This window comes from Protomyctophum bolini (genome assembly GCF_963924005.1).
Source record: "Protomyctophum bolini genome assembly, chromosome: 20".
Taxonomy (NCBI): Eukaryota; Metazoa; Chordata; class Actinopteri; order Myctophiformes; family Myctophidae; genus Protomyctophum; species Protomyctophum bolini.
The window spans coordinates 24,689,540-24,715,392 of NC_137881.1; the positions used below are offsets into that span (position 1 = coordinate 24,689,540).

Consider the following 25,853-nt stretch of genomic DNA (forward strand, 5'->3'; position numbering starts at 1 on the left):
TGAAAAGCTTGTGTCCACCAGACAAAATGTGTGTTCACTTCACACTACCAATCCAAATTAGCCCGGAACATGGCAATTGATTAAATTGACAAATCAAAAGTCTAAGCATTGACACGTAGACTCAAATGAACAATGTTATGGGTGCAGTGGTCACGCCGGGTCATATCCCATGTACCATATCTCCATGTTAACTAACTACTTCAAAAAAGTGAGCCATTCCACCCAGATTTGGCACAATCACGGGATGAATTCATTCTAATATTATTCCACCAAAATGCCTATCAACAGCCATCAAAGTGTGACTCCCTACCCTCGTTCAAAACCGCCATAAAAGAGCACCTAGACAAGTCTTCTAGCTTGTAAATATATTACCCCCCCCCCCCCTGCTGTTTTTTCTGTAGATACTTGCTCCTAGTATTGATGATTTCTTGTGTAGTATTTATTATGTCTTGATTAATTTAATACACAGGACCACAATAGAAACGAGCCCTCAGAGCTTTTTGTTATTAGCTTGTGTTGTCCTTGCTTACTCCAAGTCGCTCTAGATTAAAGGACCACTTCACCACTTTAACATATATTCATTTAATAGGTCCTCACTAATAATCGTGAAGAAAATGGTGCAATTTTTTTCTACTCTGTCTGTGTCTCATAGGAGGGCTGTGGGCAGTTTAGAAACCGTCTTCCAGTGACATCATCGGTGGGGAATACAAGCTAATAGAAACTGCAGGCTTTCTAGTCCTGAAAAGTTGCAATGCGAAAATGGAAGCCATCGTCCTCACGATATTGAAAATCTAAATAATTTTGTAAAAAAATCTTGTTTAAAAAAAATCTGCCTAATGATGTCACTGGAAGACGGTTTCTAAACTGCCCACAGCCGTCCTATGAGACACAGACTGAGTAGAAAAAAATCGTGCCATTTTTTCATGATTATTAGTGAGGACCTATTATATGAAGATAGGTTGACAAGTGTTTTTTTTTTAAGAGCTAAATGCCCAAATTGTAAATTCTGTCAACTGGTCTCGCCAGGTATTATGCGTGCAGCTGTCTTGCCAGCCAGGTCTTAGGCAAGGCTACCATAATAAGTATGTATGACATCAGGCATCATGCAATAATATTTATGCCACATGAGTAGATCCCTTGAACAACATTCAATCACCTGCCCTTCGCTTGTGCATTGAAGTAAACCTACAAGTGCTTCACCCATAACCTGTCTATTGCTGGTCTCCTTCCTTGGGTTGTGAGGTGGTATTTAACACATCTAGTACAGGAAGTGCATCAAAATAGACGCTCCGGGGTGCCAGAGTAGTCGCCAGAGTAGTGATCGCTTTTACTCTGAAAGCCATGAACCGGAAACACTTTCTTAAAAAAATTGACTTGACAAAGTGAGCTCATAATCCCCGATCATCTTACTATATTTATATAAACTCCAAAAAGCGTTCATATTTTGCGGGAGAGACGGATGAGGAGCAGAAATGCAGCGCCAGCATATCGATCCATTCATCACCACGGAGAGCGCCCTGGATGAGGAGATACGAGTCATTCTTTCCGCCGCGCTAACATGGGAGTCAATGACAAGCTAATATTTGCACAGAGCGTTAGCATACGGCAAGCGAAAAGCGAAATGCCAAAAAAAAAAGAAGGAATAATTCTGAATATTATTATCTCGCCCCGCATCGTTTGGACGTCGCTAGGACGTCCACAGACGTCTAAGGTACCACTCGGTTCTGATCCTTATGACGTTTCCAGACGTGTTTTGTACAGAATGTGTTAAAAGGGATATTTCACTTTCAAATAAACTTTTGGTTATTTCGTTGTCTACTTGGGCTTATGTGAACAGCCTGGACAGTTTTTAAGTTGCTTGATTCAGTATTTAGATATTTCATATTCATTGTGGCTGCCCCGCCCTCTTCGTATATACGTAAACCCATTGTAACTTCTAACTCCATTTTAACCATGATAGATTAATCAAAAACACCCGTGCTTTTTTCTGGTGACTCATAGTGTCCTAATACGTGAGGGGGCCGTGTTCTTTCATTTACTGTTTTCATATATTTTTAATAAGGTTTCGGGAAAATAAATGAAAACTGTAATTGAAAGAACCCTCACGCATTAGGAGGGCAGTATCATTCACCATAAAAAAGGACGGGTGATGGTTAAAATGGAGTTTGAAGCTACAATGGGATTGTATAGGAAGGGAAGCTAAAATGAATGTCAAATATCTAAATCAAGAATCAAGCAATTTTTTTTTTATTTTTTTTTTTAAGTGAAATATACCTTTATTAAAGTCAACAACATCTATCTATACACAAGTGAAGAGCCATCGGCTAAAGTCTATCAGGGAAACAGTCAACTGTGTGTGTGTGTAGGGCGGTCAAATTAACGGAGTTAATTAAGTAGTTACGAGAGGTCTTTCAGTATAATAAGGATAATTCACAGGCAATATCTCAATGCTCTCTTCAATCAGACCCTACCAGACATTTTAGTTTTCTAGCTTATTTAACAGACAAGAACATTCTTAATATCTCAGGAATGATGCAGCAGTAGAGAACTTCCTGCTCTTAAGAAAACTGACTGTTCTCTTTTGAGTGAAATGCCAATGTATTGTATAACTAAAATTGTAATTCATTTTCTACTGATATTGCATCTTGCTAAATGGTAATTATGACCCACAATGATGTTTATAAAGAGCCATGTTTAAATGTATTTAATATGATTTAATATTCTATAAGTGTGTTGGATAGTCGCATCTTTGGTCTTCTAGAGTCTTCTATCAATTCACACACATATGGGCATCGGGGCAGTGGCTTCGGGGTAGAGTGACCGGATGGGAACCGCAAGGTTCCCAGTTTGAACCCGGGCTCCCCCAGAGTTGGTGTCGAAGTGTCCTTGAGCAAGACTCTGAACCCCTAAATGCTTGCGAAGTGCAGGTTGGGGCCTTGCATGGTTTCCTCTGGCATCGGTGTGTGAATGTGTGAGTGAATGGGTGAATGTAATGCACAATCTCTGTAAAGCACCTTGGATAAAGGCACTATATAAATGCACCCCACACACACACACACACACACACCATGTTTAAAATAAACACAAATCATAAATGTTTACAACACTGATGACAGTGCTGTCAAACACATTTATGAAGCCATCTATGACTATGAAACGAAAAAGATGAATTTGCAACACAATTTTATTCAATGTTGTGGAGGTCCCTGCTTCATCTCTCTCAGATAAGTGCCTGAAAAACATGCTTTAAAAAAATAGAATGGGTAGATACGAGTGGGAACACAACATGCATCTCGTATCATTGTGCACAGACGGCGACACGACAAGTGTTGGATGGCCATGGAGTTGTATCAGTAGTTAAGTGCTTACTGTATGCAGATGAGAGGGATTCAATACGTGTGTGTACTGCAGGTCAAGCAGATAAATGTCACTCCTATATAATCTTATAATAACACACACACAATAATCATAAGAGAGGGAATGCACGCTCCTACTACATGATGTCTACAATACATGACACTGATAATGCATTCAATATTTAGAGCAAGGTCAAGGTCTTATACAGTACCTACTGCAGAATTCAGTACCTAGTGTAGCTGGAGGTCTAATGGTGCCTCTTGGGAGTTATACACCACCAGATGTCTTCTGTGTTTTTCAGACCAAGGTCTCATTGGCTGAGAGAGATGAAGCAGGGAACCCCACTACATATAGTATAAAAGTATGTTGCAGATTGAACATCGTCATAGATTTCATAGATAGATTCATAGACTTGTTTGACAACACTATCATCAAATTAGCGTTTGTTTATTTGTTCACACATTGTATTCTATTAAAATGGGTATTTTCAGACATTTAAACACTTAACCTCTCACACTTTGTAAACTTGACCTTTGGCTCTGTACTTGATCTGATCTCTCTCGCCTCTATACTCCAAAGCTCTTTGTCGAAAATAGCCGATCTACAAGCCCGGAACACAGCAAATGTTCCCCACATATAGGGGGCAAAATAAAAAGTTCCTTTCACACAAAAAACGTGGCAGCCGCCCCTGTCCCGGACCCCCTGTGATACACTACTACTTCTTCATGATCTTATAGTTCAAATAACTCATCAACGATTATTTATCAACTCATTTATGATTATTAGCCTACAATGATACAAGCCTGACTGGCTTGTATCATTTTGATTCCCTCTCGGGAATGTGCGGTGCCCTACACACACACATGCATGGTGTATCAGCAGTGGTTGAAAAAGTACTCAATTGTTTTACTTAAGTAAAAGTACCAATACTGCAATATAGAAATACTCCGTTACAAATAAAACTTTAGTAAAAGTACAAAAGTATTGGTATCATAATGTACTTAAAGTACCAAAAGGAAAAGTATTCATTGTGCACAATGTTCCGTTTCAAGTTTTCAAATGTATAAAAGAATCTTTTGAAAATAGCAGATATACAAGCTCACAATGTATCGCATCGCGACGCATTGTGAGCTTATTGATCAGCTATATTTTCAAATGGCCGAAATGTATACAGGGCTGAAGTGGTTAATAATATATGTTTTGTAATAATAATCAAAATCTACAAAGTAACTAAAGTTTTCAAATAATTGTGGAGTAAAAGTACAATATTTGCCTCTGAGATGTAGTGGAGTAGATGCATTGGAAATGCTCAAGTAAAGTACAAATACCTCATAATTATATCCAAGTACAGTAAATGTACTTAGTTACTTTCCACCACTGCATATTGGCGACCCACTGTCTCAAGTTCACACAGTGTATAGTCGACTATCACTGAACACAAGATCAAACTGTACTCTGACCTTATGAATAGATTGATTCTGTAACCGAGTCTAAACATCATGGTCATGGTGACAGCCAGGGGCCACACAAGGCCAACACGCATACACATTTAGGGCTACTGTATATCTTGCCCCTTATCCCTAAACTTATTTTCCATTTTCCAAATCTGCCTTTATATGCAAATATCATGACCAATGGCATTGTAAGACTAAACAATAGGACCCAATGATGACATTAATAATACATTAAATTAAATTAAAAAATAATAGGACCCCCTATTATGCCCTATGGGATCCGGACCCCCTGTTGAGGAGCCATGGATTACGTGGTATAGTTATTCCAGAACATTACTGTAGCCAGTTGGAGGACGCACATGGGTTTTCCCACAAACACTGATAGAGGTTGTGCACAACATTAAACATTCATGACCTTGTGCTGAGCTGAGCTATAAAGGCTGAACCATCTTGACATGTCTGCTACATTTACTCATCGACCTGGAGCAAGTGTGACAGTTAAGGATGAAGGCTGCCGTTACTCTGCTGCTGCTCCACCTGGTGGTGCTATTTTGTTTGTCTAGGACAGTGGTGGCGACTGACCCGACTGTACTGGAATCAAGAGTTAAGAAACTTGAAGGTAACATAAACTTTAATATATGTTTTCACTGAGAAGATAATTAATGTCAATCCAATTGTTTGAATTTTCGATGTTTGACCTCAACCTGAAAAAAGGGCTAGGGGTACAGCCTTAGTAGCGAGTCTTTTTTGACATGTGACTATTTGTAAATATAATAGTGTTATATTATTGTAAATGTTTCGTTTAATGTGTCATTACAGAACTGGTGATGGGACTCGCGTTGGTGATCAATTCACGACCAGGTGAATTCATACCAGGTAAACTTTAAACTTGAATAGTTCTGCTGTGCTGAGGATATCATCCTGTGTATCTGATGCACTGTGAGCTTGTATGAATAACATATAGGCCTGTGTGTAGGCCTATACACATGTCCTTCTCAAAACATTTGAATATCGGGTTGAAGTAAATTTTCTTCCATATAATTCATAAAGTGAAACGTTCATATATTCTAGAATGCATTGTGCATGAGTGAAATATACCCCTCAAGGACCACTGGTGGTCCCGGCCCACCGGTTGAAAACCACTGGTTGCGTTGACTCTGGAATTGATTAAACACAGTGATTTGTGGCCATGACACTGACAGTGAAAACTGTTTCACTGACAGTGAAAACTTCACACTGGAGTCAACACATGCCATCTATCCTATTTTAGAGCACTTTGTGCTTCAGCATGTTGACAAGCTTTATGGAAATGATGATTTTCCCTTCCGGACAGCTTGGTTTGGCACCTGCCAACAGTTTCAAAACTACTAGTAATTGGTGTACGGTACTGACCATGGTATTACTGTGCTTAACTGACCAGCCAATTGGCCTGACCTGAACCCCACAGAGAATCTAGGTTGTCAAGAGGAAGGTGTGAAACAGTAGATTCAACAATACAAATGAGTTTAAAGCTGCTATCAAAGCAAATTTGGGCTTCCATAACACCTCAACAGTGCCACAGGCACTGTTGAGGTGTTATGAAATAATTTGTTTAAAAGTAGCCCAGACCACATATTGCATAAAGTAACATACTTTTCAGATGGTCGACATTTCTGTATTATAAATGTTTTATTAATGGTCTCATAAAATATTCTAATATTTTGAGACAAAGAATAGGTTCAAAACATTTAACTTTATGCGCAATGAATCTAAGTTTCACTTTTTTAATTATATCATGGAAGAAAATGAACTTTTCCACTAATAGATAGATTAATCGAACCGATTCATCTAAAAACAACAACATATCGGCCGATACAGATGCGTTTGCCGTTTAATCTCCCATCACCTATATATATATATATATATATATATATATATATATATATATATATATATATATATATATATATATATATATATCTCATACTTTCCCGGTTTAAGTAGGTTAAATATTTTACTTTATATTTAAGACTGATTTATTTTTGTTTTATTTCAGGTTGGGATTGCAACCCTTATAATCTGCAATCCATGCACGAGTACCTGTGTGTACCTGAGGAGTGAGCTAGGGATCTGGAGACCCTTGGCCAACCTGAATGAGGCCCCTGGCTGGCTGGCTGTGGCTCATACATGAAGATGCCCTTCATTTACTGTACCAAATTACAATTTGCAAATTGTCTAACCACTACTGCAAAAGTACAAAATGTGAAAAGAAGGATACAGGTCAATAATGGAAGACAATAAAACAGAAATAAAACACTACTATTGTACCCTACAATATATTTTGTAACCTATAGTTTCTGTCACTCTCTATAGTTTTATATATATCAAACTCTATAGTTTTCCTCACTCTCTTGAATGAATGGTTGTATGGTGTATTCTAAAAGGGATAACATTATAATGGTAGGTCAAAATATTGAAAACTAAATATATTGTAAAATGTATTTTACTTTTTTGATTACCTCTACACCAATCCTCTGCTCCAAAAATAGCTGATCTACAAGCTCAAAACACCTAACTGCAAGGCCTTGTGAGCTTGTAGATCAGCTATTTGTGGCCAATGTTCCCCTCAGAATAGGGTTAGGGTTTAAGTAAAATCTACTGCACTATACTTAAATACAATGTTATTTTTTTACTTTACTGGAGTATTTCCCCTTAGATTACTGTTCTGAATCCTAAGAGTTTTATGAAAAAACGTTGCTATAGCGAAAACAAAAGAAAATCCCAATTTTAGTGTGTTCACTGTTGAATATGTTATCTTATAAGGGTCTTGTTTCCATTGTGATCCATACTCAATTCATCAATAAAAAACCCAGAACCCCCCTCAACAAAAAGATTATAACTGAAAGTTTTATTTAAACACAATATACTAACTAGCCTACCTATAATCCCACAGATTACAGAAGCTTTTCCATTAGCAAGGATTTTGTTTAATGTGAAAAGTCCTCAAATTCAGATGAATCCAGGCTGTATCCTATATTAAAATTGCCTAATAAGTGGATGGTGGGTGGACATCTGGACTTAGTTGCATACATTGGGGCACTACAGCAGTGTTTAACCTTTCCATTGGTGGAAAGTAACTAAGAACATTTACTCAAGTACTGTATTTATGTAAGTGTATATAGGTACTTTTACTTTACTGTCTGGACGTATTTGCCATTTTCAATTATTTTACTTCTACTCCACTACATCAAGGTACATAAGGTTTCTTCGACTATGCATGCACCTCTTGGTGGCATCAGGTATGGTCGCCCCTAAACCATTTCTGCCAACCTCACGCCGACCACTCAGTGCCGCGGTTCTTGTATTCTTTATTTTACTGAGAATAAGGTTAGAAATAAGTTCATGCATAGTCGAAGAAACCTTATATGTACCCTTATACGGGTCAATTTGGTAACATTTGTTTACAGTGTAAATAATGATTGGGATCCCCGAGATAAAAGAATCATATTAAATGGGGGTACGTCATCTAATCAATCAATTCAATGCATATCAAACTGAGGGTCCTTGAAATGAAAAGGGATGAGAATCTATTCTATAGTGTAGGTTGTGTTAATGTTTGTTTTGCCTCAATGTTTGTTTTACATCCATGTTGTAAGATGATAAGAGCGGCCCTCACTTCACATGGGTGTGATTTTTATATCATTATATTTCTACTCCACCGGAAGAAAATAGTACTTTTTACTCCACTACAATTGCTCAGCCTAACTTTGATTAGACAAACATAACTGATGTTGCATTATGTTAATCTACCCTGCGCATACATTCATTAAAATAAGACCCCTTTTTACCAACGGCAGCATTGATTGATTGAATATTTTAACCGTTTGCAGAATCTACATCTTCTAGATTCTACAGCTCTATAGTTGATCTACAAGCTCACAAGCTTTGTAGATTGGGATCTGTAGATTGGTCCGTGGATCAATGTCAAATAAAAAATGGGCCTCGGGGCAAGGGTTTGAGTGGTGCTGGCTAATTTAGACAGTGAGTGTACAAATGGTAACCAAATGGACCAAAGTGTGTTTGCTGCTACTCTGTTCATCGCCTGTGAAGAAAAGAAGCAGGTTTTTCCCCACCATAAAAGGAACAACAACTGCTGCAATTTCCATAGCATGGTGTTGGCCTGTTGCTAAAATAGCTGAAAGTATTGGAACAGGCAATCACAAATAACACGGAAGCTACATGCTTTTGATGGGAAAGCGCTTCTGAGAGGGCTTCTTTAGACTTTGAAGGCCCACAAGTATGTGGAAGAGCAGGGGTGAAACCCCACGTCTTCACCCCCACACAGGATGTGAGGGTTCCCTCACAGCCGAACTAAGTGCATGTCTCTGGAAGTCAAAGCGTGTGTTCACTCACTTCAAAGCAGAGGTGGGGGAGTAATGACTTACGTTTACTCGGATACATTTATTTAACTACTTAAACCTCCTATATACTTAGTTGACCGGAGTCCTCCAGCACTTTATATATGCACATGCATAAAGTGAGTGGCCAATCGAGTGGCACAGTTAGTGCCACAGTAAGTTTAACGTCGTTTAATGCAATCAGATATATGAATTTTCTGTTAGGAATAGGATGTATGGGATTTCAAGGCCAGAAAGTATTTTTTGCCACTCAGGTGGTGTTCACGCATTACTTTGGGGAATGATGATGATGTCAAGTGCTGCAAGTGCATACCCTCTAAGACAGTGGTTTTCAACCAGTGGCCCGGGGACCACCAGTGGGCCTTGAGGGGGTTCCAGGTGGTCCCCAGCTGAATGATGTAGAGTTGGTAACGAAATGGACCCTTATATTATTAGATCTTTAACTCTTGAGAGCATAAATTGAAACCAAATGGACCTGTACGGGTACATTACATCTGCATTACCGTACTTAATTTACAAAAAGTCTACACAATTCCAGAATGTAGAGGAATTCTTGTTTTGATCAACGTTTGCCAACAGCCTGGAATTGTGAATTTGACAAAATCTTCATCCAACGATAACAAAATAGAGGCTAAATCTCATGATCAAACGGTGGTCCGTGGATCAATGTCAAATAAAAAATGGGCCTCGATATGAAAAGGGTTGAAAACCACTGTTCTAAGAGAGATCCCTCCAAATATATTCCAAGATCTACAAAGTCACAATGCGCTGCACTGCAACATGTTGTGCATATAAGCTTGTATTTTGGCAATTGTAGATCAGAGCTTGTAGAGCTTGATCAGATGGCTGAGTAGTTCATCCCAAAATATAGGGTCGCTAGGTTTCAAGTGGTTTATTACGGTTTTGAATAAATTACCGTTATACTAGTAAGGATAGTTTTTTAATAACATGTTTCTTTCAATTTTCTTATTTATTTTTCCAAAATCAAACTTACTTACTATTGTACCCATTTTGTATTCAATGCCCATTGTGTGTGCTTGTAAGACATACAGTTCCGTAGATTTTAAGTTAACCCACCTCTGCTCCAAATCTTCCATCCATCCTATAGCTAGCCCTAACACACACACACACACACACACACACACACACACACACACACACACACACACTAAAGTGATAAAATAGGTTAGCTTACCTCTTCATTACTAAGTCCAGCGACAGCAATGTGCTCTGGAAGAAGAAAATGGACAAGTGGACGATCATTCATCGATCCCGACACACGAGAACAATGCCTTCTCTTTATATATGCAACCGCTTCTTACCAGGCCACGGAAACTGTGGAGAATTTGTCTGGACGCAAAACGGCGGTGATGTCGACGGCTTCCAAAAAGGCGGGTCCACCCCTGCAGGAAGGGCCGGCGCCGTAGCTGTTGGAAGCGCTGTAGTCACTGTGGTTGTCGTGATGGCGGTTGATGCGATGCTGGTTGTAGATGCCGTCGCTGCGGCTGCTATAGTTCCTGTAGCAGCTGTAGCCACTGTAGCTATAGGAGGAGATAATTAGGTCGTCAACGTATCCAATAACATTTTTAGCAATGTGATAATACGATTTCAAATATTCTGTTATCTCCCAAATGTTAATGCTTCTTTTTTCAGTATTTTAAATAAAATAAAATGTATGTTACTAGAATTTCGTGCGCGCTACGCGCGCACTCATCCCAGAGCGACTTTGCCACGCACTATGGGAAGAAATAAATGGCGGGAGTTGACTCCACATGTAGTAACGAATGGGTTATTGGAAATGTACCATTGTTTTGTCCTGAATATTTCCACAGCCTAAGTACTAAAGGATTGTGACTGTGGGACAGACATACAGTCTGACATACAATAGGCTACACGTGTGCACAGTGAATAAACAATGACCTATATGCCCAGAGTTCTTAAATTAACATAGTTGGATTTTAACAGAAAGACAATGCCATAAATCAGTCAAAGTAAGTGACAGACTCAACAGTAGCACACAGCATGCAAGGCAGCGATGCATGCATGCAAACATGTTTGTCCAGCTGAGATTTAGTGTCTCCATCTCTCTGTGGAAGAGGTTGCACATGACCTGTACGGCCACACTGAGGCGCTCCAACACAAACACAGACACAAAACAACACCACGCTGTTTGTCCAGTTGACCCAAATCAACACCAATACCTAGCCTGTTTGTCCAAAACACAGTATCTGCTGGCCACGTGTCTACTTCGCCACAACCTAATGTTAGTAACAAATGTAGGGGAGAGCCGCCAAGGTTGTAACGCTTCACGGTTGTAACATGGACGTTATATCTTGATTGGTCAACGCCACCATGACGCCATCGCGTCAGTATGTGTACAGCAACGTACTCTACGTGGCCAGGAGTTTGAAGTTTGAAGTGTTTACCTTCAAAATGCGTCTAATTTTACACCTGGAGTATATGTGTGGTACAATTTTTGTCTTTGGTGTTGGTGAATAAAAATCCACATGGATGTGTTCATGCTTATGTTCTTCATTAGTTTGCATCGTGTTTAGACGGAATTCACGTTCATTCTGGTCTGTAAGCAACTGCAAAGAAAACTTGCAAAAGCGGGTCATTTGTAACATGTGTTACAAATGGTCCGCTTCCATTCAATGCCATTATATGTAATATTTACATATTTGACATATTGGCCAATATTATATGTTCTGAAATGGTATTGTATCGTGTAGTGTATTCTGAAATTAGTTTAGGGTTGTATAACGTTGTACAACTCAATCAATCAAACGTTTGTTTAATCAATGTATTGCCCCATTGAAAAAAAAGAAATGGCCAAACTGGTACTGGTACACCCGATACTATTTAATATTTCCCTTATGTTTGATACATTTTCTTATCACATCCATGGTATAAAAACAATGCTAAGGAGTTGCTTCAATGAAATGTAATTGCTTTAAGCTGAGAACGATATGTTTAATGGTGTTTTTTAGCGTTGTTACATTTATCATGCATGCCGTTACAATTGATCCGATATGCGCAGCAAATGTAACACTGAAACAGCGTCCACGTTCGGTTGAATAACTCCCGACCTGTTTTATCAAAAAAATAACTTGAAGTGGTTTATGGTAGCTGACATGTGTAGGTCCGTTGCCTGAAAATATTACATGTGTAGCTAAACGGATCTCTGAGTAAAAGAATGAAACGTGCAAAATGTTACATCCTTGGCGGCTCTCCCCTATTAGTTTACTCACAGCACAGCACCGTCACTCCTGTCAGTTATTTCGTGCTAATAACTTGAAGTGGTTTATGGTAGCTGACATGTGTAGGTCCGTTGCCTGGAAATATTACATGTGTAGCTAAAGGGATCTCTGAGTAAAAAAATGGAACGTGCAAAATATGTTCTAAAATTGTATTGTATTGTGTAGTGTATTCTAAAATTAGTTTAGGGTTGTATAACGTTGTACAACTCAATCAATCAAACGTTTGTTTAATCAATGTATTGCCCCATTGAAAAAAAAGAAATGGCCAAACTGGTACACCCGATCCTATTTAATATTTCCCTTATGTTTGATACATTATCTTATCACATCCATGGTATGAAAACAATGCTAAGGAGTTGCTTCAATGAAATGTAATAGCTTTAAGGTGAAAACGATATGTTTAATGGTGTTTTTTAGCGTTGTTACATTTATCATGCATGCCGTTACAATTATTCCGATATGCGCAGCAAATGTAACACTGAAACAGCGTCCACGTTCGGTTTAATAACTCCCGAGCTGTTGTGTGTATTGCGTGGTGAAAAGGCCGTGTGTTTGTGTTGTAAACAACTCATGTTATGTCTGCGCACACTGTATGTTGCTATGGCTGCTGACGTTAGCATGTGTGCTATCAGGCAAAAGCTGAGATAGATATGCAACTACTACTGGGGAAAATGCCATACAAAACACAACACCTAATTTCGGAATGTTATTGTGACCTATTGAGCACAATCAGACCATCATGATTTGCTTGCTGGACCTATAATTAATTTATTAGCATTAAATGTCCACTCGCCCATCCAAAAGAAAAGCAAGATGGCTGCGACAGATTGTGAGCGCGACGGACTACGGAGGCCAGGAGGAGCAGAGCTGGTGACGTAAGAGGCAGGCAGTGTTGCCAGGTTTGCGAATTGTAAGCGAGTTGCAGTGTATGCAAGTAGCGTGGTTAAATTCCTTGTTTCTCGGCGTGTTGTGGCACCCGTTTATCTGCTGGCTCGATCGTGATTTTCATAAAAGTAATATTTGCAGAGTAAATAAGAAACTTGAACGGCTAAAAAATAGGCTATGTCAGTTCGGGGAGGGTGGCGAATTTATTTTGCATATAGAGATGTGTGGTAAAAGTGTGGTTCGGTCGGAGATAGAGCATGAAGAATGAGTATGGGTACACCTTTTCACTTGTATATATGATGAGTTTGACTGTTGGGTAAACATAAAAAAAGTGAGTGGTGCTGTACAAGCCCTCCTCCCTGGCTTGTGTGTGTCTGTGTTAGGCTGTGCAACAGTGACACTTGGTGGTGAACAAACGCTACTTTTCGTGGTCGGACACAGGGACAGACCCAGCCACACACAGGTCTATACTCTATAGGAGTGGTTGCACCACTCGAAAAAAAAAAAGGTAGGTTAAAATGTTTTTGTTATTTATTTTGTTATAAAAAAGGTGACAATTCCATACTATGATAGTAATCATTGCTATACAGCGTGTGTTCAGTAATACGTTGCACACAGATAAATAAACCTGCATGTGTGTGTGTGTGGGGGGGGGGGGGGGGGGGGGTTACTTACCGGGTTTGCGTTGTTTCATTCTGTTGATAAAACAGCCCGGGAACAGAGATTTTATGAGGTTAACCATTCTATTTACATCTGCCGTTGAGTTCAACTCCACAAACACCTGAAACAAACAAAATGTACAAATTAAAGCATTATTCACCCGCACATGTACACACAGACATGTGAATATACATGTACACTAACGCACAGAGGTGTCCTGGCAAACAAATTGCACACCACGATTCTTTCAAGATTTGTTACACACTCCAAAATGACAATCTGACTGGAGTGCAGTGCCAGGGTCCGACTTATGACACCCACAGTGACTGCTCAACAACACAGCTTCGTCCCCCAGAGTGAGACTCCAGTGGAGTTTATACAACTATTCCAGCTCTTTTCCTCCTCATGCACATATCTCTGGTCGACAGTCACGCATTCACTCTACACTCGCCGCCACTTGCTTACATTCAAAGCAGCCGATTGTCACTCTCCGTTGTCCAGTGTGGAAGTCACTTTGAATAGGCAGGCTCTCGCCGGGACCCCTCCCCATGCTATATACCAATGTAGCCTTAGTGATCGACCCCCCCAAAATGCATGCCTGATGTGTCCGTGTGCGTGTGTTTTGTGTGCGCACAGTACCTTGCCAAGAACTGGCAGGAGGTTGCTGATTTCCTCGGGTACTGCCTGTCTGAGCTGCTGGGCTGCTTCCACGGTAAAGGACAGGTTGTTGACGAAGAGCAACCTCTTCCACAGTGTTTCCGAAGGCTCAACCAATGGCTGTGTGTACAAATGTCAAAATGAGACAGATGAGACGTGTGTGCGTGTCTGTGTGTGTGTGTGTGTGTGTGTGTGTGTGTGTGTGTGTGTGTGTGTGTGTGTGTGTGTGTGTGTGTGTGTGTGTCCATGTGCACGCATGTGTCTATGTGTAGTACAGGATTGGATAGACATTTTTGTCCCTAGTGGAAATCTTTCATTGACAAAGAAATCTTTAAGTTTAACGTTTTTATTTATAATTTCAGGTAACAGAAATGTTTTTTTTTTCAATTCTAGTTTTGTTAACTATGATTACCCTGGGACAGTAACTGCAGTTAAAATACAATGGCAACATGCAGTACACTGCCCACTGAATGACACATTGTAGTGTGCCATAATATCAACATGAAATCAAACCAAATCAGCAGCAAACGGCAGAACAGGTGTGTCCGTGTTGCCGCAAAGCAGCGCCACAACAAGTTGAGGGAAGTGTGTGTGTGTGTGTGTGTGTGTGTGTGTGTGTGTGTGTGTGTGTGTGTGTGTGTGTGTGTGTGTGCGCGAGCGTGTCACTGACCACATTTGCTAGTTTCATCAGAGATTTGTAGGCCCCCACCTGAAACAAAAAAAACAAAGCAGATAGTTTTCTTTGGGCTGCTCTGTTAAGGCCCAAACCATTATCTCCAATGGTAGTTCAAAGTAGAGAGTGACATTTTGTCGGGATTCCCGTGGGTCACGTGATTCCCGCGGGAATCCTGTGGGATGGGATTATTTTTTTTATTAATCCCGTGATCGGGACGGGACGGGAATGAAAATCAACGGGAGCGTGCAGGAACGGGAATGCCATCTATCTAGAATCATAATGATCATTTTCAGGAAGGAAACAACGCTCGCCGCGGTGCTCAGGCTCACTGCTGGCTGCCTGCTGTAGCCAGGGGGGTGGAGCTGGGTGGACCGCAGTGTTTGTTTACAATAAAGTTTCAATAGTTGTCACTGTACAATACTTTAAAACAGTTGTCATGTTGCACACAATCAATTTGGTCATAGCAGCCGCTGAGCCGCCTGTAGCCTCTCCTCTCCAAGCAGCAGCCCACAGTGCCTGCACCGTGAGACCGCAGCGAGAACGCTATAGCATTGCAAGAAGCTAAGGCTTAGCTGCTAAGCTAACACAACACCAGCCATGGTGGTGGTGATGTTAGCTTAGCGTAGCGTAGCTTGCTGCTGCTTGGCTGTTCAACTTCACTTCATCTCTGCCTATAATTTCTTATTGTTACCCTGACACCGGAGCTGCAAAAACAGACAGATCTACAAGCTCTACAATCTCAACTATCAAACTCCAGCTAGTCCCACTCCAGGCTGCATGAACAGTGCTCGAGCGCTCAGTTTTCTGCCCCCCTCAATGTCGCAATTCACTTCAACTTCAATGGCTCTTCTGCACAGCGCAGCAATAGCGAGTGACAGTGAGACGAGCATGTCGACCGTAGCAATGAATGGAGACCTATTTGGAATGATTAAATCCATTATTGGCCTGGAGAAAGTTACAGCCGCTCCGCCTCCTCCTCCTCCCTGGCACGGTACAATTAGCCATGTGCTATATGACGTTTTGTTTACCCTGCGACAGGGACTGAGAGAAGGAAACAATGTCTTAAATAATAAAATAAAACATTAAATACCATGTTTGGGTTTATTCAACTAAGGTACTGTTACCATAGGCGTGGTGTGACTGACCAATGTTTTGTTTTTTAACTGACATACATTCCACCATAGCAAGGTATGTATAAGGTATTATGTGTTGGGGCCTTTGAAGATTGTTGTTTAAACTGGATTAAGGCATTATATGCCGTATGGTATATATATAATATACCATTACATTTACCACGTTAACTGTTCCTGGTGCCACATTGTTTAATGGCATGAAACGATACTCTTTAAAAAAATAAGAACGCCATCCAACTTACCATATTGTGCTGAATATAAGACTATTTATTTTGTTTAATATCGGGGACGGGGACTAGACTAATTGAATTTCAAAGTACTTTTTTCTCTAATTAGTCTTGAAAAATGGGGTTCATCTTATTATTGGAGTAGTCTATAATCGGCACAATGCAGTATTAAAAAAAAAAAAAAAAAACAGGAGCGGGATGGGAGTGGGAGTCATCTCGAGTGGGAGCGGGATGGGATCAGGAGTCATTCTACAGGAGTGGGACAGGACAGGATTTTTATTTTTACCCTGGTCCAGGATTGGGACAGGACAGGATTTTTTCTGTGGGAGTGGGACAGGACAGGAGTGGAAATCCACTCCCGTGTCAGTCTCTAGTTCAAAGGAGTTGCATTAACACCGTTTTGTTGCCAGGAGTTGCAACCGGTGTGGTTTGCGCTTAAAGAGGTTGGGCTCAAAACAGCCATAGGATCATAAAAAACCTCACGCCCCTTTTTAGTTTAGATTGACTGGCCTAGAGGTGCCAAGCTATTGTGGCTGTGTATGGATCTTCCACACACTACTGAGTTCCCGAATAGTGTAAAATTAATAAAGTGTAAAAATGGCTAATATGTGTTGTTTTTTTTATTAGGAGACTAATCAACAAATAAAAATGATATAAAATACAAAGCAACAAATAATTGACCAAAGTTATGTTTCCGGATTTTTTGTGAGGAGTTTAGATCGACTACTTTCAGATTTTCCCTGAATGTTCGCCTACTATCACATACCCAGAATAGTGTGGTTAAGTGGTTCAGTGTTGACAGGATAGTCAACTGAAATTAATTGCAAGGCGAAGGGGTATATAATAAATATAAGAATTAAGAATGTGTGCATTAAAGAGGACTGTGTGTGTACACTTCTTACCGGGTCCATGCTAAAGTCCTCAGTCAGTAAGTGGAAGAGAAGGTTTGACCCCTTCAAGGTAGAAGGCCGGAAGAAGGATGACTGGTTTGTAAGAGCTACCCACTTTGGCATGAACGCCAACGCCTGCCAGGGAAAACAAAATGACATAATGGGTTCATTACTATTACACAAAGATGGGACCAGGAGACAAAACTAAATATGGGAAATATGGGACAAACTTGTCCACAACCCCCTAAAACAGCCGATCTACAAGCTCACAACACATCAGATCACAATGTGTTGCGAGATGTAGATCCACTATTTGGGATTTTTTTCCAAACAAATGGAATAATAATAATAAATCGATAAATCATTCATAATTTTGTAACAATACGATTCTATCACAAAAATATTGATATTGAGCCATCTACAAAATATTGTTTGTTCATATCACTATGCCCTAATTAAGGCACGTTTTAAGCACCCTATGCATGCATAGGCAGGTTTCGTCAGGCAATTATATTACCAGAAACCCATAAAGAGCTAGCCCAGAATGACCATAACAGGTCTGTAACTATAAAGCCAATTAGTTCAATTCAATGGTTGCTTGCAACTACATGCGTCAACTCGCAACCGTTTGGTTGCAACACATTTGTGTGATTTGGGTGTAAGAGTGTTCAAATGGATTTGACCAGTCTGAGTTAATATATACATTTCAGAACCACTAGTTGGACTAATAACATGCCATAGTGCCGTAGTAAATAAGTGTTAACACATATTCTAAAGAAAACAGACACTTGACATTCAGAAATGGGTATTATTACACATTTGTCCGTGTACGGGGACATATTGATGATCCCCGATGACGGGTGGTGGTCCGTACCATGCATTGGTGGGGGATAACATAGATGTTGGTCTTCGTGTGCGTGTACCCGTAGGGTGTCAACAGCTTAACGAGCTCCTGTTCTGTGTACTGTGCAGCTGGCCACTCCGGCAGGTTCGTTATCATTACAACCTTCCTGTTGGGCTGAGTGCGCAAGAGGGCACCGATCTGAATGGGGAATAGAAAAGGAGAATCGGTAGATATTGATACATTTTCTGTTCATCGACTACTCCCTTAATCGTTTCAGCACTAATGTGCTGTGTCCACCCAGGTGTTTTCTTTCACTAGGCACAGTGTGTATGCTTTCAATTGTTTTCAATGTGCTGTGTATATACAGTCTGCACGTTTTAAGTTTTATTTAACAGTGTGAGAGGCGCTGAGCATCCATTCTGTGCTGGGCGTTCACATTTGTCCTTCTCATCTGGTCACTGAAGAGTTGAACTTTTTTCAACTATGGCTGTTTGGATGAGCAGTTAAGCACTTTGTGTTTTTAGCTGGGAATCATTAAACAAATTGGCGGACACATTATCTACTAATGTACAGTGCCAAACGTATTTTATATTCTACTTTGTAGAATAGATGTACAAATAATATACAGTACATAATATAGATAGATGCAACGGCGGTATGCAGACACTCACCTGAGTTTTGTTCAACACCTCCAGATGTACGGCATCTGTGAGAGAGAACCGTGGTTTATTTAATGCCTTCGCAGTGCATTCACTTCTGTGTGTAATTGCGTTTTCTATGCGTTTCATCTGCAGATTCAGTCTCATAAATCGTAAATGGTGCATTTATATAGCAGTTTTTATCCAAACTAAAGCCCTTTACAGTTTACATAGATTACATTCACCCATTCACACACACACATTCATACACCGATGGCGGGGGAAACCATGCAAGGCACCAACCTGCACATCGGGAGAAAATTAGGGGTTCAGTGTCTTGCTCAAGGACACTTCGACACTAACTCTGGGGGAACCCGGGATCAACTGGGAAACTTATGGTTCCCATCCCACACACAAAGTTACAACTCTGTCTGGGCCGTGGCTGAGCGGTCCAGGCACCTAGGCCAGTAATCCAGCCTGACGGCGTGTTGCAGGTTCGAGTCCCGAGCCCTTCGGCCTTTGCCGCATGTCTCTCCCCCACCCCTCCCCCCATTTCTTGTCTAATTATTACCGTACCCTATCAATAAAGGCAAAAACGCCCAAAGAAAATATCGTAAATAAAAAACAAAGGCACAACTCCTGTGATGAATTTCACATGAATCCCACAATGTCCCCACAAGCCCCCTCACCTGGTGTTCTGAAAGCCATGTGGCTCAGCTTGTCATCAGTTGCCGAATCCTTCGTCGGTTGTGCCGGTTGTCTCTCAGTGGATTCTGACAGCATTTTAGATGCCATGTCTACATCGTCACACGGTCTCCATGAATCTATTAATTATAGATACTTTATTATAGATGTTTACTATACATGATTTTATATCGCTTTCATATTTATGTCATACCGTGTGTGTGTGTGTGTGGCGCTAAACCTTTAGGGGGCATGGGCTGCACAGGTTCAGTTTCCTTCGCATCCGTTGTCATGTCAGCTTCATCGTCTCCCGTTAGATCGATGATCGGCATTCCACTGGTCTTGGTAGTTGCTTCTTTCAACATTGTGCATTTCTGAATTTCAGAACCTCCAACTTCAGGTTTGAGTGGATTGTTGGCGGATTCTGACTGAATTTCAGATGTCTTGGATGCCACACCTTGGGTGAAATAGGCAATAGAATTACATACGGCCTCCAGGGGGGAAAGAGTTTTGAGACATTTCATTACAGAATTAATAATTGTCTACATAGTCGCAATGTTGTGTCTGTGTGTGTGTGTGTGTGTGTGTGTTTGGGTACGTGTGCGTACAGAGAAAAGTATTAAACTGCATCAATGTAATATACATTAGTTAAAAACATACCATCTTGCACTGAGGTGGCTGAACCTTTAGGGACGGCCTCTTCGGTTGGCACCTGCAACCCTTCAGCAGACTCCAAACCTAGCCTGCCCTCAAGCTGCGCAGTCCCAGGTGGAGAGACTTTGGCAGAAGACCCCAGACTCTTGTCGTCTGCGCATTTGGGTGGGGTCTCTGTGGCCTCGGGTGTAGACGTGGGGGTAGAATGTAGAGGTGAAGGTGGAGCGCTGCCGAGCGTGTGGCCGGTTTCAGCAGCCTTTGAATTCAAAGACTCTGGTGTCGTTTCTGTGATAACTGGCATAGAAGTGGGGGGTGAATCTTTGACGCCGGTGCTGCTGGACATGGGAGCAGCGGTACTCGGAGAGGATTTGTCAGAGGGTTCTGATGTCTTGGGGGGAGAGACGGCGTTAGAATCTTCAGGTAAACTTGTATCACTGATAGCGTCCAGGGACTCATCATGAGTTGTCCCAGCAGCTTCTGGATCCAAAGACTTGGGTGAAGTTTCAGCAGGTAGAGGAGAGGGTTCTGAGTCTTTGTGTAAGGGCGTGGGCGCATTACTAGGATCCCCAGACTCGCAAGTCATTTTGGAACTCTCTGGCTGGCCATCGGAAGATTTGGATGGAGAGGCATGCATTGGATCTGTAAGCGAGGGTGCAACATCTCTGGTACCACTAGTACCACTGGTACCACTAGTTTCAGAACCCTTTACTGCTAGGCTGCTAGGCTCGGGCGAAGCAGGAACCTGAGGAGTGGCAACCGAGGATTTGTTAGAGGTTTCTGATGTCTTGAGGGGAGAGATGATTTCAGCATCTTTAGTCAAGTTTGTATCACTACTTGTGTCAGGGGACTCTTCGTGAGTTGTCCCAGCGCCGTGTTGGTCCAAAGACTTTTGTGTAGTTTCAAGTGAGGGTGTGGGATTACTAGGATCTCCAGAGTTGCAAGCGGTTTTGGGACTCTCTGGCTTGTCATCTGAAGATTTGGACGGAGTGGCGTCCGTGGAATCTTTAAGCAAGGGTGGAGCATCGCCGAGACTGCTGGACTGGAAATGACTGGTTTCAGGACCAGTCGTATCCAAACATGTGGGTGTAGTTTCTTTGTTCGTAGGCAAAGAAGAGGACGTAGAATGTTCAAAGGGTGAGATCAGGACTTGAGACAGGTTTGAAAAGGATTGAAACGTATTCGTAAGCAGTTTCTGGTGGAAAGGTCTCGGGTGGAAAGGTATCGTTCGGATCTTGTTAACATCTTGATCCGAGGCCGTGGCGTTGCCGGGAGTGTCATTTGATTTAATGTTGATTAGATTATAATTGGATTTATCTGACAGAATGGTGGGTATGGCCTGCACAGGTTCAGTTACCTTCGCGTCCCTTTTCATGCCAGCTTCATCCTCGAGGGTGAGATCGATAACCGAAGGGGTTTCTTCTTTGAACTGTGTGCCTTTCTGAATTTCAGCGTCCGGTCTATAATCTATTGAATAGACTGATGTGGAACGAAAGGGACGCCCTTCTTTTGATGCATAATGTGTCGGAATGTTCAATTGCTCAGTCTTGGGCTGTTTCCAAGGTCCCAGTGTGGAAGCGGTCTCTTTTTCAGCTTGTTTCTTTGGAACTGCAGAAGGCTTAGGCTCTGATGGAGCGGACTTCTTCTCAGATGTCTTGTAGGCTGCAGCGCCCGCTTTAACAGTTATTCTGGTTGTAGCTCCCTTGGAGGTCACAGCGCCCTTGGAGGGCACAGTGCCCTTGGAGGCCACAGCGCCCTTGGAGGTCACAGTGCCCTTGGAGGCCACAGCACCCTTGGAGGCCACAGTTTTGGCTTTGCCAACCAATTTAGCAGTGCTAGTGGTACTGGATGTTTTTTTGACTGGGGCTTTGGCAGTTTTTGTTGTGCCCAAGCGAGGCTTTCTGTGTAGGACAGAAACAAAGAGATTAGGGCTGGAACCGACAATTGTTTTAATAATTGATTAGTGTGGGACTAATCTAAATTTAGACCAAAATGAGGGCAATAAAGTACAATTTCCCTTCACCCCTAAAATAGATATCTTCAAAATTCACATTGTTGTGTCACATCTTTGTCAGGTCATAGCCCGAGAGGACAACACAGTAAGTCTTAAGTACACACATGGTGCAGGGGCAGGCCCTTCAATTAGCCAATGTCACACAGCCAGCAATACTATCCAATATCAACACCGCGGCAAGTCAGGACACTACCGCTGTGGTAAATGTTGGCAAAATAACCTAGGCCACTGACATGGACCTTTACATATTGTAATTGGTAAACCCTGTGAATTGTCAATATAGCTGCCGTTCTAATTATGGGCCTGGTTTCGAACCTGACTGAATGCATATTGTGTTATCAGCACTTCTGAAGGCAAAGACAACAAAACTCAAACGGAATCAACTTACGACTTCTCAGAGAGCTTGTCTTGCTCCTTGGACGAGATCTCCTGCAGACAGAGATTGAGTTTATTAGCTTGGAGCTCAAAAATTAATTTCACTCTGTTTTAGACCTGTAAACCTGTGATGTGACAATAAAGATGATTCTGACAATGGTCACAGAGTCCTGAACATGACAAGGAAAGGAAAGGAAAGAGTGTATGGGGTGCATGTTGTGCTGTACCTTCTCTGTGAATACAGTGAGTACAGATCCGTTGATATTGATGCGTTTGCATTTGGTCACAGCCCTGGCACTCTCCTCAGCAGCAAAACATACAGAAGCCTGGCACACAAAAGCATGCATTACTATACTATAAATTCATTTACAAAAATATTACATTACAAAAATGTTGCTTGATACAAACAATCTTTAGTCGACAATCAATTAATCGCTACACGCCTGTCTTTCAATCTCCCAGGTCAATCTATGCTATTGGCTCTACCTCTTCATCCTTCCTCCTCAGGATGACAGAGGTCGTCTCTCCAAACGAACGGAGGCCGTCTTCCACGTCCTTGTGTGAGAGGCCCCTGTGGACACCCCTCAGTATGACCACGTTTGGTGAAGGCATTAAGGGCTTAGTTGGCCACATCCGGAAAGAAAGAGAAAAGGAAAGAGGAGAGAGAATTTTAAAACCCAATTAATTGACCCAGCTTAAGAAAGCCAGGGTGAAGAATGTACATCTGCAGGTGATTTTTATTGCGTGCCGTCTATGACAGGGTGTGGACACCAGTAGGGCACCGAAGCATCATAATATCTAAATTAATTTAAATTATCCTCCTTGCTTTCCACAAGTGTGTTTGGTGAAAGTAAGTTTAACTACTATTCATCAGGTCAAACGGTCTGTTCAGCTCTTTGTCCCTTGGGTCAATAAATCAATTGCTAAACATGGCACGCGCCTTGGATTTATGTATAAAGCTCCCATGAGAAACAACCTCAAAATGCATAACTATTATCTTTATATATAGTAATAATAAACAATGTTTTGTCAGAGCTACTAAACATTTTGGATGTTCTTCTTGAGGTGCGCTAGCCGCTCCTGTGCACAGATTTGTGTGTAAACTACTGGTATGAGCACGGAATGTGTTCGTAGCACGGAATGTGACGATTTGATTGGCTGAGCACGGAATGTGATGTATGATGATAAGAGCGACCCTCACTTCACAGTTCACACGTGTTTTTTTTTCTTTTTTTTTCTTCAGCTGTGATGAAAAAACTAAACAAAAAAAATGTCCATGCATAAGTGAAGCTCAAAATTAATTGCAGACAACACAAAGCAATCTACTGTAGTTGCACACTAATTACACACCTTGGCAGCGGACGAGGAGGCGGCCCCTCCTTTCCCCGTGCTGGACTTCTCCCTCGATGAAGAGGAGTTACCCGCCGTCTTCTTCCTCGCTGAAGAGAGGTGGGACAGCGAGGTGGGCGAGGAAGATATTTTCCCTCCTCTTCTCATCGTCGGAGAGGCGGAGCGCTTGCCCCGTTTCGACGTGGGCGAGGCGGAGCGCCTGCTCCGTTTTGACGGAGGAGAAAAGGACCTCCTCCGTCCTCTGTCCGACGGAGAGGCGGAACGCCTGCAGGAGGATGTGGAGGAGGAGCTGGGCTTCATCTTGTTGATTTCAGACAGCAGGGCTGGAGCCAGAGCCTCCATCATGGCCTTCAGATCAGGATGGTCTGAGAGAGGGAAATGGATAGAAGTATAGAGAGCAACAAAGAGGTTATCAGACAAAAAGAGAGAGAATGTGTGTGTGTGTGGGGGGGGGGGGGGGGGGGGCAGAAAGAAAAGACAGAAAAGAGAAAACTTTTCTAAAATGTACTTTAAAAGACAGACTCCTTAGTCCATCTCTTATCTATTATACAGCACTACAGTGAACAACAGAAATGGAGATTACTTATTATTGCTGTCTTACAATAGACAATTAATTTAGTTTATTCAAGTTTAGTGATGGCCAACCTCATTTCTCCAGTAATCATTTCTATCCATTAGTTGTCTACTGATCTGTCTATCATATCAATCTATTTGCTCTCTTGAATTTCCATCACTGACTTTCGGTCTAACCTGATGTCTGCAGGAGTTTCTTGGCCAGGCTCTCGACGCTGGACTCCGCCGGTTTGCGCCCAGAGGATCTCCCCGTAGACGCCCGCCTCTCGCGGCTCCTGGACCGCGAGTGAAGCCCGGAGGACCGCCGCGTAGACTCCCGCCTCTCACGGCTCTGGGATCGGGACCACCGTTCAGAGGACCACGCCCTCTCATGGCTCCTGGGCCGTGATCGATCATCATGGTCTCGGCGAGGAGAAGGAGACCTGGTCCTAGATCTGGACCTGGATGGATAAAACACTTTTTGTTTATAGTCTTGTGTATTTGATTCATTCAGATCGCATTATGATTAGGTAATAATGCACTGAATTAAAGGCGATAGATTATTCAACCCTCATCTCTGCATCACTAACCTTCGAAGGCGTCTGGAACTGCGGGGTGAACGGGATCGGGATCGAGACCTTGAACGTGAACGAGCTCTTCGCGTCCCTCTCGCACCGCTGCCCGATGACCTCGAGGGGCTGCGACGGGGACGGCGGGAGCTGGGGGAGCGTGACAAGGAGCGAGATCCTGAGTGGCTTCTGCCTCGGGTCGCCTGGATATGCTGCTTGGTGCCCTGGGAGGAAGAGGAGAGAGCAGGAACGACGTCTCTGGCTGAGGTGCTGGGTACAGTGCTGAACGAGAGGGAGAGAAGTTGCCATGGATGGATGAAGAGATGGATAACAAAAGGAAGAATGGTGTGAGTTAAAGTAGTGCAAAAGAGAATAGGAAATAATAGTTGCATGGATGCAAAAAGAACACACAACAAACTCACCTGGCCACAGGTCCAGTCCAGGCTGGAGTCTCGGCACTCCAATCTGGATACCTGGGAGAAATAAAATCAAGAATTAACTTCATCCATGCCATATTTAAAAAGATACGTCTTAATGCAAAAGGTAACATTTTGACTATAGGCTAGCCTGTGCTCACTCT

General features: G+C 41.9%; 1 protein-coding gene across 3 annotated transcripts in view; it reads right to left on the reverse strand.

The window, feature by feature from the left end:
* Positions 1-25,853, reverse strand: part of LOC308335449 (uncharacterized protein) — a 54,277-nt gene that overhangs the window by 22,561 nt on the left and 5,863 nt on the right. The window contains exons 3-21 of one of the 3 annotated variants that reach the window (XM_080792486.1): positions 25,696-25,746; positions 25,295-25,555; positions 25,028-25,165; positions 24,903-24,970; positions 24,153-24,517; positions 23,289-23,420; positions 23,030-23,128; positions 22,816-22,856; positions 20,406-22,314; positions 20,004-20,205; positions 19,768-19,902; positions 19,112-19,146; positions 18,471-18,638; positions 17,609-17,731; positions 15,341-15,379; positions 14,653-14,790; positions 14,029-14,134; positions 10,531-10,749; positions 10,404-10,438 (exon numbers count right to left, since the gene is read on the reverse strand). In XM_080792486.1, coding sequence (XP_080648612.1) covers positions 10,404-10,438; positions 10,531-10,749; positions 14,029-14,134; positions 14,653-14,790; positions 15,341-15,379; positions 17,609-17,731; positions 18,471-18,638; positions 19,112-19,146; positions 19,768-19,902; positions 20,004-20,205; positions 20,406-22,314; positions 22,816-22,856; positions 23,030-23,128; positions 23,289-23,420; positions 24,153-24,517; positions 24,903-24,970; positions 25,028-25,165; positions 25,295-25,555; positions 25,696-25,746 — 4,264 coding nt within the window. Of the gene's footprint in view, positions 1-10,403; positions 10,439-10,530; positions 10,750-14,028; positions 14,135-14,652; positions 14,791-15,340; positions 15,380-17,608; positions 17,732-18,470; positions 18,639-19,111; positions 19,147-19,767; positions 19,903-20,003; positions 20,220-20,405; positions 22,315-22,815; positions 22,857-23,029; positions 23,129-23,288; positions 23,421-24,152; positions 24,518-24,902; positions 25,166-25,294; positions 25,556-25,695; positions 25,747-25,853 lie in introns of all 3 variants that reach the window. The other 2 variants (XM_080792485.1, XM_080792484.1) reach the window with 2 other exon arrangements.